We start from the raw sequence: 17,104 nt of genomic DNA on the forward strand, positions 1-17,104 counted from the left end.
AGATTGCCTCTCAGGGGTCCCTGGCAGTTATAATACTCCTCTTCACTTGGCTCACACAAGCATTTAACCAGTCGGGGGTACTTATTATATGCCCGAGTCTGTGGCATAGCAGAGATAGTAGAATTACCAGCAACCACTATTCTGGCATTAGGTTGCTTCAGAAACATTGCTTCCCTAATTTCTAGCTGAAAAATGAGTGCTGCAAGCTCTAGAAGGAACACTGGGAAGAGTTCCTCTGTTGTTGGGCTCTTGTGGGAAGGTAGTTTTTCTACTGACCATGTGACAGTGCCACAGTGGCTCATCTGCTCTCCTGGCTGCAATGCCACCTGTGGCCCCAAGTATATTTGGGAACCTGCCTGGGGCTGGCCATAAGGGTTTCATGGTAATCTGTTTCCCAGGCCATACCCATTGGAGGAATAAAACTAAAGCTATAGTAGCAGTCCCATGCAACTGTTCTCAGTTGTTATTGTGGGACCTCCAGAAGGCCCCCAAATTCCCTCAACTGTTTCTGGGAACCCTTGGGGGTGCCTTGCTTATGCTCCTGATCAAGTCTTCTTGTGATTCCTGTGGGATTTACCATTTTTTTGCCACTCCTTCTTGGGTTTCCTGCAGTTGCATCTGCTTCTGAGGCTGTAAATGCCTCCCTCAAGGGTGCCAAAAAGCTGCCCTTGTTGCCCTAAGCTTCTGTCCTCCAAACTCCTAATGGGTCATACAGATCACAGAAAAGTGGCACTTGATGGCAAACCCAATTCCAAAAATCCATGACTTGAGTTCTTGAGATAGAGTGGGAACCATAGATGGATGCAGCTCTGTGTTTAGAATCTTGCCCCCAACTCTAGTGTTACCCTGCAGATATAAACCAAACCCATGTGCCCCTACTTGCTTCAGCAGGGTTCTTTGTCCCTCATCCAGACAGATCCTTGGAGTTTCCCCCATTCCTCCCGAGAAACCTGAATTCCAGGAGAAGTGCAGTAGGCAGTCTAGCTGAGACTTCTACTAAATCAACAAACTCTGTAATTCATTCATTGATGAAAAATACTTATTAAGCATTTACTAAATGACAGCTCCTGTGCACTGTGTTAAATGCTTGGGGGTACATCACAGACCTGACTCTTGCCCACATAAAGCTTTTGGCCTAGAGGGAAATCAAGCCAATGAATAAATAATCTATAAATAAAACATTATTACATGTTATGGTATAATATGTAGTAGAATATTACTACACATTGTGGTGAGAATATAAAAGGAAAAAGGAAGAGCTAAGAGGGTAGAGATCTTATTTAGATTGAGCAAGTGACATTTAAGCTGAGGCTTGAAGGATGTCTAGGAACACTCAGGTGATGATTGGGGGGAAAAGTGTTCAGGAAGAGGGAATAGCATATGTGAAGGCCATGGGGCAGGAAAGAGTTTAACATACATCAGGAACAGAAAGAAGGTTTGTGTGGCTGGTGTGGAGTGAGCAGGGGGATGGAGCAGTGGTAAAGGTGGACTGGAGAATAGGCAGGAGCCAGATCATGTAGAGCATGGGCATGATAAAGAACTGTAATTTTTCTATAAGTAATGAGTAGCCATTAAAGATTGAAGAAGGAGTATGATGTGCTTTAATTTATGTTTGTAAAAGATCACCAGCTGCTGAGTGGAGAATGGATTTGAGGGAAGTAAGAGTGGACAAGTGGAGACTCGTAAGGAGGGTTTTTCATAACCCAGAAGAAAGGTGATGGTGTTTTGGACTAGAGTGAATGCTGTGATGGGGATCTTTTTTTTCTATTGTGGTTTATAATTGGGAGACACTATTTAGTTTTGTATGTTGATTTTGTATTCAGCAACCTTGCCGCTCTCTCTTATTGATTCTCATAGTTTATATGAAGTTCGTGATGGATTTTCTATATGGTCAGTTATATTTTCTACAAATGATGATAATTATTTTCAATCTCTATCCTTTTAATTTCTTTTTCTCATAATAATGCATTTAATAGGACTTCCAGTTCATTGTTGAGTAGTAGCAGCTTTATCCCATTCCTAACTTCAATGGATATGCTTCTCAAGTCCCACTCATAAATATGATGCTTGCTACAGATTTTGATGGATACCATTTATCAGGTTAAGGAAATTTCATTCTATTCCTAATTGGCTAAGAGGTTTTTTGTTTTGTTTTGTTTTGTTGTTTTTTAAAGGGAAATAAGAGTGAAATTTTATTGAATGCTTTTGCAGAATCTACTCAGATGGTCATCGATTTTCTCCTTTGACCTGTAATGTGGAGTATTATACGAATAGATTTTCCATGTAGACCCATTATTTTATTCCTGGGCTATACCCTGCTTGATCCCATTATCAGTTTGGATTGTGTTTGGCTGTAACAAACCCTCAGCAGTATCCTAAACAAGAAAAATATCTGTTCTCCGGGCTCTTTCCATATTTATCTTCCCCCACCCTTTGTGTATTACCTCATATCTAAGAAGCTAAACTTCAAGCTCCAGTCTTCATGTCTGCATTCCAAGCAGTGGGAAGGAGAAAGGGAGGAAGGGGGAGCAGTCCTTCCTTTTTGGAATGACTTCCTGAAAGTCATCCACAACACTTTCACTTACATCACCTTGACCAGAAGTTCATCACATGGCTGCACCTAGCTGCAAGGGAGGCAGTAGACTATCATCTTTTAGCCAGAAAGTAATGTGCTATGTGTGAAGTATGTAGCTCAAAACCAGGACCCTTAGGGTGAAGGACAAAGAAAAGAATGGATATGGGGAAACTAGCAGTTTTTGATGCAGACTTGCTTTATTATGTTTATATACATTGCTGGATTTGAATAGCTGCTACTTTAAGAATTTTTTTTTCTGTGTTTATAAGTCATACTGGTATATAATTTAGTCCTTATTGTTGTCATTCGTTCAGGCATTAAGTTTATGCTAGGCTCCTAAAAAGAGGTGGGTAGTTTTCTCTGGGTTTCTGTTCTTTAGAACAATTTGTGTAAAATAGGAATTATTCATTCATTCCTTAATGGTTTGGTAAAGGTTGTCCATAAAGCTATCTAGGCCTAATGCCTTTTTGGGATAGGAGAAACTTTTTGAATTAAAATGTCAGTTTCTTTAGTGGTTATTTTTCTATTCTAGTTTCCTTTTTCATCTTGAGTCAATTTTGGTGATTTACATTTTTCTAAAAACTGACCATTTAAAAAAATTGACAAGGTTTCAAAATTGTTGGCACAAGCTATTCTTTCTCATCATATTATAATTTTATAAATTTTACCCTTCCTTTCATTCCTAATACCATCTGTTTGTTCCTTCCCTCTCTTTCATGATCAACCTTGCCTGAGATTTGTATATTTTATCATTTTAATATATTTTATAAATTACAAAAATTGTAAAATTGTAAATACATTTTTATTAGACTTTTTAAAACTAGCTTTTGGTTTTGGTGAACATCTCTATTGTTTCTTTTATTTTTAATATTTCCTTTCTTTTGCTACTTTTATGTTTATTATTTACTTCCTTTTACTATATTTGTCTTTTTTTCAAGCTTCTTGAGTTGGGCATTAACTTTCAATATTTCTTATTTTCTAACATGTTCTTCTAAGGCTACAAATTCCCTTGTAACTATATGATGTAGCTGTATCTGTAAGTTTTGAGATGTAGTCATTTAATTGCTCAGTTCTAGATAGCTTGTAACTTTAATCATAATTTCCTTTTTAACTCATGAATTATTTAGAAGAATTTTTTTTTTTTTAGAGATTCCAGGTTTCTTTTTTTTTTTTTTTTGAGACAGGGCTACCTTTTAATTACTAATTTCAAAATTTCCTGCATTGTAGACATGGTGATATTTATTCCTTAGAATTTGAGGGGTTTCCTCTATGTCATAAATATGATCAAACTTAAAAATTATCTTTTTCAAGTGTTTATCTTTGATCATTTTTTGGGTGTTTGAACACCAGTTCTGAGAGAAGTTTGTTAAAAATGTCCCACTGTGATTGTGGATGAGTCATTTTCCTTGGTAATGTTATTAACTTTTACTTTTGTTTGAGAGTGTGCTGTTTAGAAGCATTCAGATTTATGATTGTTATATCTTTTCGGTGAGTTGGCCCTTTTATCATTAAATAGGCTCTTCTTCATCCTTAGTAATGACTTTTGCCTTAAAGTCTATTTTGTCTGAGTTTATTGTTATAGCTGTTCTCTTTCGATTAATTACCTAATTATATCTTTTTCTATCTCTTTATTTTCAACCTTTCTATATCCTTATATGTTAAATATGTTGCTTGTAAGCAGTATGTAGCTAGAGTTAAAAAAATTTTGAGGATCTCTGTATATTAATAGACAGATTTAATCCCCTTATATATTTTTTAATTACCGATTATTTGGACTTATTTGTACCATTGCTTCTAAAATTTTCTATTTGGCATGATTTTTCTTTGCTTTCCTTCTCCTCTACTTTTTTTTTTTGGCCTTCTGTGGAATCAATCAAGTTTACTTTATTTCTCTTTTCCCTTCACTGATTTGGTAGTTTACATTTTAGTAATGATCTCCCTGAACTTTAAAACTAATATACTTCATTTCATATTTTTCTAATAAAGTCTAAAATTAATCAGTACTTCCATTCTTCTCAGGAACAAAACATTCTTCTAAGGTCCTAGGAACACTTTAATTTTCTTCTTAACTCCCTTCTCCCATCTTCCGTGTTATATTTATCTAGTGTTTGGATTCCACCCCTTTAAAAAGCTCTGCTAAATTGTTAAAACTCTGCTAAACAATATAATTGTTACATCGTTTATGGTTTAATAGTTCAGTTTTAACAATTTATGTGTTCACTATTGCTTGTTTCTGCCTACACTTTCTTCCTGAGTTCAATTTCCTTCTTGCTGAAGTACAGCTTGAGCTCGGGACCAGGTTTTTTTTTTTTTTTAATTCAGTTTTATTGAGATATAGTCACATACCATACAGTCATCCAAGGTGTACAATCAACTGTTCACAGTACCATCGTATAGTTGTGCATTCATCACCCCAATCTATTTTTGAACATTTTCCTTACACCAGAAAGAATAAAAATAGGAATAAAAAGTAAAAATAAAAAAAACAACAACATCCAAATCATCCCCTCATCCCACCCTATTTTTCACTTAGTTTTTGTCCCCATTTTTCTACTCATCCATCCATACATTGGATAAAGGGAGTGTGATCCACAAGGTTTTCACAATCACACTGCAGGACCAGTTTTAAAGCGGTCCCTGATATCAATCTCAGCTTGAGGTTTCTGTATTTTACGGGTAGTACTCATTTGAACCGCACCCCCCATACACAGCAGCCTTGATATTCTGATTTCTCAGCACCCACTTTCCTGAATCAGTGGTATGGGTTTTTCTAGTCCAAGTTTGTAAAAGCGGCCTTTCTTGGCTGCTGGCTTTCTGCAGGGGTCTCTTTCGAGCTCCTTGTGACATACAGGTTTGGGTCTGTCCTCTCATCCTTCCTCGGCATTACCATCTAGCTTCTAGCATATGTCTGGCCCTGTATTCCTGTGGATCATTTGGCTTAGAGTCCTCACTACTCTGGCTTAGAATTTCCTTTTTGTATCTGGTTGGTGAAGATTTCTCTTTCCTACTTTCAAGTTTGGTGTTGTAGTCAAAACACTGTTTTGATTGTAGTTTATACAGCATTTCTGTGTGTTTAGAGTGGGAGGGGGAGGTTCCTAAGTTGGGTCAGTCCACTATATCTATCGATTGTCTGGACTAGGCTGATAGCAACAGATACAAAGAGTAGTGGACCAATTTGAGAAGCGTTTTAGAGTGATAGTCAGGGAAGGGCAGGAGCAGGGAGAGGATGCAATCTTCCTTGCTCTCATGTAAGTGCTTGGTGAAGTCTTGGTGGGGTGGGGTGGTAGGGAGACGGTGTTCAATAAATGTCCAAAGAACTGAATTGCCTGGGACAGGTTATCACACTGGGAATTCAGAGGGACTGACAGGTGGGAAGAAGAGAAACCTGGCACGTCCCTCTGGCCAGGCTCCCTTGCTTGTCTGCTGAAGGCATCCTTAGGTATGCACAAGCACCAACCTTTCTGTCCCTTATGTCCCTGGCACTTTAAGTCTGACTCACCACACACCATGCCCCAACTGGTACATAACAGCGAGCCATGCATGCCAGCAGCCTTTCCAGGCAAACATCCAGGACTAGTCCCCAACCCATTGCTGCCCCATTTTCCTAGACTTTGTTGTCTTTACTTCTGTCTGGATGGTCCCAATGTCTGCCTCTCTCTATTCTTTTGTTCCAAAAATTGCTGGGAAGGAAAAGTCACTCCTTTTCTGTCTTTCAGGGTATTCTCTGCTAACCTATTCTGTGAGGAATTTGGACTATCTCCCCTTATGCGGGGAGCTGTCTGTGGGTCCTTCCAGATGTTATTGTCAGTGGTGACTTGACCTAGAATTATACAGGGGTGCCCCATCAGTTCCACCTCCACTCAGCCCCCACCCAAGATTCATTTGTCCACAGATATTTCTTGGATCCCTATTATTTGCCCAGTACTATACTGAGCATTGAGGATACAATGGTGAGTAGAACCAGACACAGTCCCTGCCCTCTTGAAACTCACTGCCATGTTAATCTAAGAACCTCATAAATAATGTAGAATTACAGCTGTGACAGGTGCTACAAGGGAGAGAAATGTGTACCGTGAGAGTATATAATAGGGGGCTTTGACCAGTCAGAGGGGTTAGTCTGGCTTCCCTGAGGAAGTGACACATGGGCAGAGATCTAAAAGATAAACAGGAAGTAACTAGGTGAAAAAGTGAAATTAGTGTTCTAGGCAGAAGGAACAGGATGCGCTAAGGCCCTGTGGTAGGAGGAAACATACTTAAACAGTTACAGCCTTGTCTCAAGGTGTCCTACCTCACCTGTCTTCCTAGACCCAGCACATTCTGGGCCATGATTAAAAAAAAAAGGCATCAAATGCTCTTGCTGAAAATTGGAAGACTGCTCCTGCAGCCCTTTGAGGTCAGAAAACCATGTGATTTTTGTCTCCAACTTTCTCTGACCATGGGGATTCACCTGTGTTTTCCGCTACCAGATCCCTCCCACTAAGATGTTATAGATCCAGATTTAGTGAAGCAAAGCAAAATACCAGGGTGCCCGGCTAAATTTGATTATCAGATAAGCAACGAATAACTTTTTAGTATAAGTATGTTCCATGCAATATTTGAGACATACTTATACTAAAAAATTGGTTCTTTATCTGAAATTCAAATTAAAAATCCTATATTGTCTTTGACAACCCTACCCATACCCTAATATACCCATCCAGGGCAACCTGAAATACCCTGTGTAGGAAGGCCTGTCCCCTTACCCCCACCCTCACCCCACAGCATGGTCATTTTTCAGCTTTGGGACCTTGGGAAGGGCATGTACTGAAAGAACAGAGCCCCTTGCTCCCTGGAAAGGAAGGTTTCATTCTCATAAAAGGTCAAGAAAGCCCTGCAGAGGCACTGAGGAGCTGACTGCCTTGGCTGTGGACACTGCCTCCCTGCCTCACCACTCAACTCGACGGCAGTTCTTGACCTTTGTGACTCCTCCTAAATTTCCTACTCAGTCTCTCCTCAGCATCACCGTCATAGCTCCCAGGCTGGGGTGATGGACTCTGGGACCCCTGCTTGGTTATATATTCAAGCACTTAGGTGCTTTCTCAAAGAAGGGGCTTCTGCAGAAACTGGTACAATGCCTGTGCTTTCCTGAAATGTCACTGCCCACTCCCCCTCCCACCCCTGCCGCCTGTGGCCAAATACTCCTAGCAGAACCTTTTAACAACGTCTGGATGTTGAGTGTTCCTTGGACATTGTGTCTCATGGGATCATCCAGTTTCTTCCTGATGGTTTTTGTGTTATCCCCTGGAAATCACAGCAGAAACTTCTCCCTGAAGTAACCATAATAACTGCCAGAATAATCAGGAATGTGGTCACTGTCACCCTGAAGAACTCGAAGCGGGGAGGTTTCCTCAGCCCTGTTCCAGGGCTTTGAGAGAAAATATTGTGACCTGCATTGTTTTGAATTAGCAAGAATTCACAACTGAAGCCAGTTCCCATCCTGTGCTTACAGCTTTTGGTGAAGACCACAGCAAATACTGCAAAATCTAGAACTAAATATGGACATAAGCCCTGAACGTCACTCCTCTGAAAATTCATCTATTATAGTTAGGATTAGGTTTGGCTGTGAGTTATCAAAAACCCCCAGTAACTTAAAACATGGCCAAAATTTATTTCTCTCTTGCTTAGAAGAAGTCCAGAGGGAGCCAATTTGAGGACCAGTAGATGCTCACAGTGACAGAACCCAGGCTCCTTCCGTTTTATTGCTCCACCATCTTGGCTTTGCCTCATGCTTCAAGATGGCTGCTTGAGTTCCAGCCATTATGTCTTGTATTCTAGTCAGCAGAAAGGAGGAAAGGACCAAGAAGGGCATGCCCCCTTCTTTTAAGAACACTGCCTGTAAGTTTCGCATATCACTTCTGCTTATATCTTATTGGCTAGAACATAAACACATGGCTATAACCAGCTGCAAGGAAGAGTGGTAAAATAATCTTTATTCCATGTGGCCATGCCTCTAGCTAAAAACTATGGGATTCTATTACTAAGGAAGAAAGGGACAATGGATGTTGGGGGAAAACTAGTGGTCTCTACTATCCTTCCTTCCTTCCATCAAACCAACCAATATTTATGTGTGAGGAACTGCCCTGTTTAGCAAGGGAACAGATACTCAAATAACTATAATACAGTGTGATGTGGAGTATAAAAGAGGTTTTGTTCAGAGTGCTGAACAGATGGAAGTGATCAACAGCAATCATAGTAATAAATAGCTACAATGCCCGAACTGGGTCCTCAGTGCTACATTCTGATCATTTTCTTTGTCTAGCTTCCTCTCTTTTTGGTGAGAGCTCCAAAACTTCCTACCTCTCTGTAACTGCTGACACTTACAATGGCAGGCCAGGTGCTGACCCAAGTTCTTTATATAGATTGTCTCACAATAATCCTATGAGCAGATATGATTTTCATTCTCATTTCCAGATGAGAACACGGGGGCGTAGAGATGAGGAAACTGAGGCACAAGCCATAGGGATGGGTTTTGGACCCAGACAGTCTGACTCCAGATTACATGTGTTTGTAACTACTATGCTATGCAGCCTCCCCTATGGCTGCTCCACCCCCCCCCCCCCCAAACCTCCAGCAGGTAATCTCCCTAGTTGCTTTATTGTGACGATTGAGGGCATCTGGTGGGAACTTTTTCCAGACCATCTCCCAATTTATTTGCATTTCTTCCCTTGCCTCTTCTACCAGCCCCTCTCAGAGGTTGGAGGCAACTGTCTTCCCAATGAAAGCTGCCACTCTTGCTCATTTAGGGAGGTAGTGGAGTGTAATAGTTTAAGAGCTGATCTCTGCATCCAGACTGCACTAACTTGATAACTCTAGGTCCTACGGGAGAACCTGTTTCCTCCCCTTTTCCAGCTTCTAGAGGCTGCCAGCAGTCCCTGGCATGTGGCCCCCTTCCGTCTTCAGAGCTAGCAGGGGCAGGTGGAGCCCTCACGTTGCATGACTCCAACCTTGCTTTTGTCATCACATCTCCTTCTCTGACTCTGACTCTCCTGCCTTCCTCTTTCACTTATAAAGACCCCTGTGGTTACTTTGGGCCCAATTGGAAAATTCCAGGATAATTTCCCCATCTCAAGATCCTTAATTTAATCACATCTGCAAAGTCCCTTTTCCATGTAAGGTAGCCATATTCATAGGTTCCAGGAATTAGGATATGGAAATCTTCGGGGAGCTGTTATTCTGCCTACCCCCTCTCACCTCAGGGTATGGCATGCAAGAACCATCCTAAACTAAATTTCCCTCCCTGAATGGTGCATTCCTTTCTTCTTCCCTTCTCAACCAAACTCCTTGAAAGAGTTCTCTTCCCCAGATTTATCTATTTCCTTACAATGGAAAATGTAAGGGGGCACATGCCCCCACCAGTCCACCAAAGCTCCTCTTGCCCTATCACCAGTGGCTTCCCTATTGCCAAATCAGTGGTCAACCATCCAGTCTTAAACAGCGCGTTTCCCATATTGGCTGTTCATTCCTTCTTGAGACCCTCCTCTCCCCGGTCTGCTTTAGGTCACTTTCTACTGGTTTTCTTCCTCTTCCTCTCTGGCTGACACCCCTCTGTGGGCTACACCATTTCTGCTTGCCCCTGAAATGTCCATGTTCCCCAGGGTTTTGGATCTTTGAATCTTTGATCTGTTTCTTTTCTCACCAATGTTGCTTTTTATTCTTTTCTTGATGATATTGTCCAGCGCTGCTGGTTTTAAATACCACTTGAATAAAGATGACTGCCTCCTATTTGTGCTGTGGAAATTTCTGGTCCCTGGTTGAGAGTGTTGGTGAGGACTGTGCTTCCAGTAATCCCATAAGCTCCTCAACTTCTTTGGACCTCCTTGAAGCAGACACAGTGAGTGAGCTCAATGGGGCACAGACTTGAGAACCATGAAACCCCTGGGGCACTTGTGCTTCTATTCCAGACTGTGTGGCCTGTTTCCATTAGGTAGAATGTGATTCTTTCAAGACCTCCTGAAGGACAGGATGAAAGACAGCAAACCCAGTGGTGCCAAAGGACAGATCCATGTTTAGTGGGGGTAGCAGGAAAGCAAGCAGGGATGGCAGATCTTCAATCATGAATTTACTGGGGCAAACCCCTCCTTTATCTGTGCGATTTGGCAACTGCTGGGGCACCAAAGGAGCCAAAGGCTAACTGGAGCTCAAAGGCACAGAAATATTCAAAGTGAGCCAGGGTGCATTCTGACAGTTCAGTAGACACACGTGACTTTCATCAGACACAGAATAGTATAAGCAAATGGTGGCGCCGTCTCCAAGTGCGAGAAGATTGCTGAGGGAGGTGCAGCACTTAGGAGTGATCTTGGGAACAGCCAGGAAAGTTCACAGAGGAAGAGGGGACTAGAGCAGGGAGTGAGGAAGATGGAGGCCATTTCAGGCAGGGGAATGGTATGTGCAGAGGTTTAGAGTCAGGACAAAGTATGTCTACTTGAGGAACAAGGAGAATGCAGGGGAGATGAGATTGGAGAGGAAGCTAGGAAGTTTGAATTATCTTATTGGCAATAGGGAGCTATGGCTTGGGCAGAGCTCAGCTTTAGGAAGACTACTTTGATCTTGGGGTTTGGGGGTTGATGAGGAATTATGGGGCCCCAGATCTTTAAAAATGCAAGGTATAATTATAGAGAAAGAAGGTACCTTGTCAATTACAGGTCCGTTCTTATAATTTATATATATAATATAATTATATATATATATATAATAGTTTTATATAATCTCTCTGTATAACAGATGGCCTAGATGGAGGGCAAATGACTTCCCAAAGCCAGTATTAGACTTCTAAGCCAGCAGCAGAACTCAGGTTTGACTCTTAATCTAGTGCTCTTCCTTCAACTGTACTGAGTAGAGACAGAGGTTTTGCAAAGGAGGCTGATCCAGTAGTCAAGGCAGATGTGGATCCTGACCAAGGTAGGATAGGGCAGACACCAAGGTAAAAGCCATGTGGGAGGCAATGCGTATATATTTCCTCTCTCTCTCGCTCTCTTTCTCTCTCTCTCTCTGTCTCTCTCTCTCTGGGTGGGGGTTGGGACATAGGGTTCGTTGGAGACTGCACATGAGTGCATCTCTTTCCTGGGTCCTGCAGCATCCTTCTGGGCCTGGTTACTATGGCAACAGGCTCCCAGCAGGCAGCCCACCAGCTGGAGGGAAGCAGGCAGGCAGGCAGGGAGAGAAGGCCTGGGCAGGAAAAGGAAAGCTGAAGTTGGGGGCGGTGGGGGAGTCTCCTGGGAAGCTGACCCTCTAAGTCCCTCTCCCTTCTGACATTGGTCCATATGAAGGTAGAGGTAGCTCAGGAGACATGGGCCTTTCTTTTTTGATTCTTGAATTTCCAGACCTCAGACTTCTGTTTGCCACCCCCTACCTCTTCTCCTGACTCCCATTTCTTAAAGTATTATCTGTCCTAGCTTCAGGGACCTCTGGGACCACTTACTTCTAGAAAAGTGCCCTCACTCTGAACTTGGGGGAGGGGGAGAAGAACAAGGCCAATTGACTTTCAGTTTTGCATATGATTTGCATATTATTAAGTCAAAGACAGGAAATTTCCAGGCCCTGTGTCATTCCTGCCAACAACTTAATTCGGCTCCGCTGGCACTGGCTGGCTGTGTCTGGCCAGGCTATGGGCTGAGCCGTGTTGGTCCCTAGAGGAGAAGCCCATCCAGCCACAGGCCTCCCCACCCCCAGCTGCCCCAAGGCATCCTTTGATGTTTCTAGCAGTTGGTGCAGTAGGAAATGTTGGGACTGTGGAGTCCAAATCCTGGCTGTGCTACTTTGTATCTGGCTGACTGTGGGCATTTCTAGGCCTTAGTCAACTCACCTCTCGGCACAGCTGAGGACATGCTAGTACAGCTGGTATAAACTAGCAAAGCCACACCATTTGTTAAAATATTGAAATACTTCCGTATTCTTCGGTAAATAGCCACCTCCCTGGACCCTCCCTGGGGACTCTGGTCTGCCCCACACTCCAGCTTCAACAGCAGAGCACAGTCCTGTTCTGCCACTGTGGTCTTGTCTGTTCTGATGGGAGCATGCCAGCTTCTGTTCTGCCCCTGTACTGCTGTTTGTTAAATATTTTGAAGATCATCCTGTCTAGAGATGGTGCAACAGGCAGGTATATTATTGTTTCAGTTTCCTGGGCTGGTCAACCAAATTCTCATTGGGTTAAACAATGAGAATTTATAACCTCATGGTTTTGAGGCTAAGGTAGAAGTACAAATCGAGGCATCATCAGGGCGATGCTTTCTCCTCAAAGACTGTGGCATTGTGGGGCTGGCTGCTGGTGACCCTTTGTCCTTAGCTTGTTCCAAGGCAAGGCACATGGCAGCGCCCCTGGTCTCTGCTTTCTCTTTTGGGTTCCGTGGATGTTCAGCATCCGGCTGCTCCCTCTGTGGCTTTCTTTCTCTCTCTGTCTGAATTTCATTCTGCTTATGAAGGACTCCAGTAATGGGATTAAGACTAAGTAATGGGCAGAGTTCAGGAATGGGCAGTCCTGTTACAAGGATTGCTATGTTTATGGTGCATGGATTAATGTCTGTCACGTTGTAGTTTCCCTTTCTCTTTCCTTTCCCTTTTGGTCTGGGGTGGGACAAGGGCTGGGATGAGACTGGGCTGGACAGAGATGACAGCCACCTCTCTCATCAGGCGGGCGAGGTTCAAGCGCTCCAACAGTGTGACGGCCGGCGTGCAGGCAGACCTGGAGCTGGAGGGCCTGGCAGGCCTGGCCACCGTGGCCACAGAAGACAAGGCCCTGCAGTTTGGACGCTCCTTCCAGAGGCACGCCTCTGAGCCCCAGCCCGGGCCCCGGGCCCCCACCTACTCAGTCTTCCGCACAGTCCACACGCAGGGCCAGTGGGCCTACCGCGAGGGCTACCCACTGCCGTATGAGCCGCCGGCCACCGATGGGTCGCCCGGCCCTGCCCCCGCCCCCACCCCGGGCCCTGGGTCCGGCCGCCGTGACTCCTGGATGGAGCGTGGTTCACGTAGCCTCCCTGACTCAGGCCGCACATCCCCCTGTCCCCGGGATGGCGAGTGGTTCATCAAGATGCTGCGGGCAGAGGTGGAGAAGCTGGAGCGCTGGTGCCAGCAGATGGAGCGTGAGGCGGAGGACTATGAGCTGCCCGAGGAGAGTGAGTGAGGGGGCTCCACATGCCACTGGCCTCTTGTGTACCAGGAGGGACCATGGCTGGGTCAGTGTCCACTGAGAGCTGGGGGCGGGCAGCAGCATAATGGGAGATCCCGTTGGTTCGGTATGAGTTTGCCCTCACTATTGGGTTCTCTAGCACCAGAGCTTGTTTGCTCACCATTGGCAGCAAGGCATACTGGGAGTTCTTGGGAGGAAGCAAGGAGCAGCCTCAGAGCCCAGGGCTAGGATTGAGGAAGCTGAACAGGCAAAAGGGATGGGCCTTCTGGGTGACAGCTGCCAGTCCAAGTCACCAAGTCCATGGGGGGCAAGGAAAACTTGAGATCTGGGCTAGTGTGGGGATCCAGTCTGATCCAGGTGGTGGGACCAGCAGTAGGGCTTCAAGGCAGGGGGGAGGCAGTTTACAATGTCAGATCATATACCCAGTGGTGTCATATATATGAAATTATGTAGTAATTCTTAATGACCCAAGTAGTCACACACTGATGGTTAACAGAGTTCAGCCAATGTGTGGTTATGCAGCTGGTGCCCTGGCCAAGGCTGGGGCTGGGACTGGATTCCTTCTCTTCTCTGATATGGGAGGGAAGAAGGATACAGGAGGATGAGGGCTTAATAAATGTCCGTTGTATGACGGAAGGAAAATCAGTGTCTGAGGATACAGCCTTCTTGATGAAGTAGGATAGAACTGCTTGTTGGGAAGTTGAGGGTGGGATGGGAAGGGGCTAGAGGAGACAGAGGATAGACTCAGCTCCAAATTACTGAGGGGTCAGCCATTCATGGTAGACTTCTTGGAGGGTGGGGAAGGAAGTACATCATTCCCCTCCCTGAATCTCCTTCTGCTCTCCAGTCCTGGAGAAGATCCGCAGTGCTGTGGGCAGCACACAACTTCTCCTGTCCCAGAAGGTTCAGCAGTTCTTCCGGCTGTGTCAGCAAAGCATGGTGAGTCCCCCTGGGAGTAGAGCTTGCCAGTTAACCCAGAGAATTTGTATGCCTGGAGGTGAGACCAGGACTAGGTGCCTGTAGGGGACTCTGAGTATCATGCTTGGAGGTGGGATCAGGTGTTTGTGCCCAAGAGGGAGAGACCTGGGCTCTTTCTTGTCACTTCTCCCAGTCCCCACCCACTTCCCCAGGTTGAGCTTCCTGATGATGAGGGTGGGTGGGGTTTCCTTTGTCTGAGCTGGGGCTCAGACCTCCCTGACCTGCTGCCTCCCCTCTGTCTCCCTCTGCTGCAGGACCCCACTGCATTCCCCGTGCCCACCTTCCAGGACCTGGCGGGTTTCTGGGACCTCCTACAGCTCTCCATCGAGGATGTGACCCTCAAGTTCCTGGAGCTACAGCAACTTAAGGCCAACAGCTGGAAACTCCTGGAGCCTAAGGTAGAGGAGAGGGTTCCCTTCAGGCCAAGAGGCCAGACCTTGGAAAATGCCCTTCCCCAGAGAGGTTTGGGGGGTGGGGAGGGAGGCAGGAGGAGAGATCAGTGTGCAGCACATGCAGCCCTTGCCAAGTGAGGGTGATCATCTTCCACAGTGACCACACTCCTGGTCACTGTCAACTGCTTGGCCCAGTGCTCATCACTGCTTGAGCTTCCAGAACCCAGAGGCTGCTGCAGCTACCTTGGGTCAGCTGTGATTTGAGGGAGCAAAGCTAGAGCTTCCAGAGGGGCAGATGCTCACGTCCGGGCACATGGAGGCAGGGTCTTGAGGGTCCCCTCAGCCCTCAGCTCCGCAGCTGCTCAATTAGTTTGTCTGGGATGGGGCGTAGAGGCCTGGTGTGTGAATCCCCATTACCTGGCCTGGGGTAGGGGCTGCGCTCTGCAGAATTGGAGTGAAAACAACACTTCAGAGGGGAGCGAACCTGGTGCAGGTGAGAACGGCTCCACCAGGGGGCGCGCGAACCCATCAATTTTTGATGCAAAATGTAGGGCTCTGACCTTGTCAGAACAACTACACCTGGGCCTTCGGGTCATGGCGTGTGTGGCCGATTCTAGACGCTATCACATGTCAGATCCATATGATTTTAACGCCACCCCCCTCCGAAACGAAGTTCTCACGTCCAAATAAACTGCCGTTCTCTTTCCCGGCAGGAGGAGAAGAAGGTCCCTCCGCCGATACCAAAGAAGCCCTCGCGGGGACGGGGCGTGCCGGTGAAGGAGCGCTCGCTGGACTCCGTGGACCGGCAGCGGCAGGAAGCGCGCAAGCGGCTCCTGGCGGCCAAGCGCGCCGCCTCCTTCCGCCACAGCTCAGCCACCGAGAGCGCCGACAGCATCGAGATCTACATCCCCGAGGCCCAGACCAGGCTGTGACCCGCCCGGCCCGCCCACCCCGGGCCTGGGCCCGCGGTTTTCTACCCGTACTGTACACCCAGCGTCGAGGTCACTGTGAACACGGGCAGCCCCGTGCGCCCGCCCGCCGGCTCCGCACGCCCCGGCCCCAGCTGCCCATCACACTCTCGTGGGTTTTTTACCTTCCTGACCCCACGCGAAGGCTCCGGGGCTGGGCTGGGGGCCGCGCCTCTCCGCCCTGCACCTCCCACCTGGAACACCCTCCCTCCTGGTCCGACGCTTTGTCCCCACCTTTTCCCCATGGGCACCATCTCTGCCATTATTTTCCCCCCACGGGCCAGGCCGGGCCGGGTCCCCCATCTGGGCTCTGCGTCCTCTCCCACCCCGCGGGGCTGGGCTTCGTGGGGATCAAGCTTCGTGGCTTTTTATGAAAAATCCCGAACCCCGCCTAGGAGCCAGCCCCATCCCCCCAGGGGCTCCACCCTCAGCCCTCAGCCTGCCGGGCCCAGGGACCACAGTGGCTGGACCAACCCAGGACCGGGGCGCCTGGGCCTTTCCCCTTTCCCAGATGCTGGGGAGGGGAGATGGGTCTTCCCTTCTCCACACCTGTGGCTGTTCCCACATCCCCTTGAGTATCCCAGGAAAAATAAAACGGCAGAACTGCACTCGAGCTAGCTGCTCTCTCCAGAAGAGACCACCTTTGCCCCATGTTTGGGGAGGAGGGATGGAGGGAGGGAGGGATGGGGAGCCCATGCTCTTGATATGGGGAGAGCAAGGGTTGCCTGAGCTCCTTCCTGGATTGACCAGCTAGGGATAAGAGGATTCAGCCCCCTGGTGGCCGTAATAAGGATCTGGACCCTCATGGATGGGCCAGGGGGTTCAGTGCATTTCCTTCTCCCCTCTCAGTCTTTGATTCTCCTCCCAGGTTGGTCTTGGTCTGGCTGCTCTCCTCATTCTGCCAAAGAGGGAGCATGGAGCTCAGTGCCTGGCAAAGAGCAAGTGCTCAAGAAACAGAGTGGCCACCACTATTATTATTAAGTGCTCAACAGATACTGGTTTCCCTTTCCTAAGGGCCCAGCTTCAT

At 46.4% G+C, this 17,104-nt stretch overlaps 1 protein-coding gene across 5 annotated transcripts in view; it reads left to right on the forward strand.

Moving 5' to 3' along the window:
* Positions 1-16,685, forward strand: part of DLGAP3 (DLG associated protein 3) — a 57,572-nt gene extending 40,887 nt beyond the window's left edge. For 4 of the 5 annotated variants that reach the window (XM_037827781.1, XM_037827780.1, XM_037827779.1 and 1 more), the window contains 4 exons: positions 13,241-13,725; positions 14,587-14,678; positions 14,972-15,115; positions 15,823-16,041. In XM_037827781.1, coding sequence (XP_037683709.1) covers positions 13,241-13,725; positions 14,587-14,678; positions 14,972-15,115; positions 15,823-16,041 — 940 coding nt within the window. Of the gene's footprint in view, positions 1-13,240; positions 13,726-14,586; positions 14,679-14,971; positions 15,116-15,822 lie in introns of all 5 variants that reach the window. The other variant, XM_037827782.1, reaches the window with a different exon arrangement.
* Positions 16,686-17,104: the final 419 nt, after the last annotated feature.

This window comes from Choloepus didactylus, chromosome 2 (genome assembly GCF_015220235.1).
Source record: "Choloepus didactylus isolate mChoDid1 chromosome 2, mChoDid1.pri, whole genome shotgun sequence".
In the NCBI taxonomy this organism is placed as follows: Eukaryota; Metazoa; Chordata; class Mammalia; order Pilosa; family Megalonychidae; genus Choloepus; species Choloepus didactylus.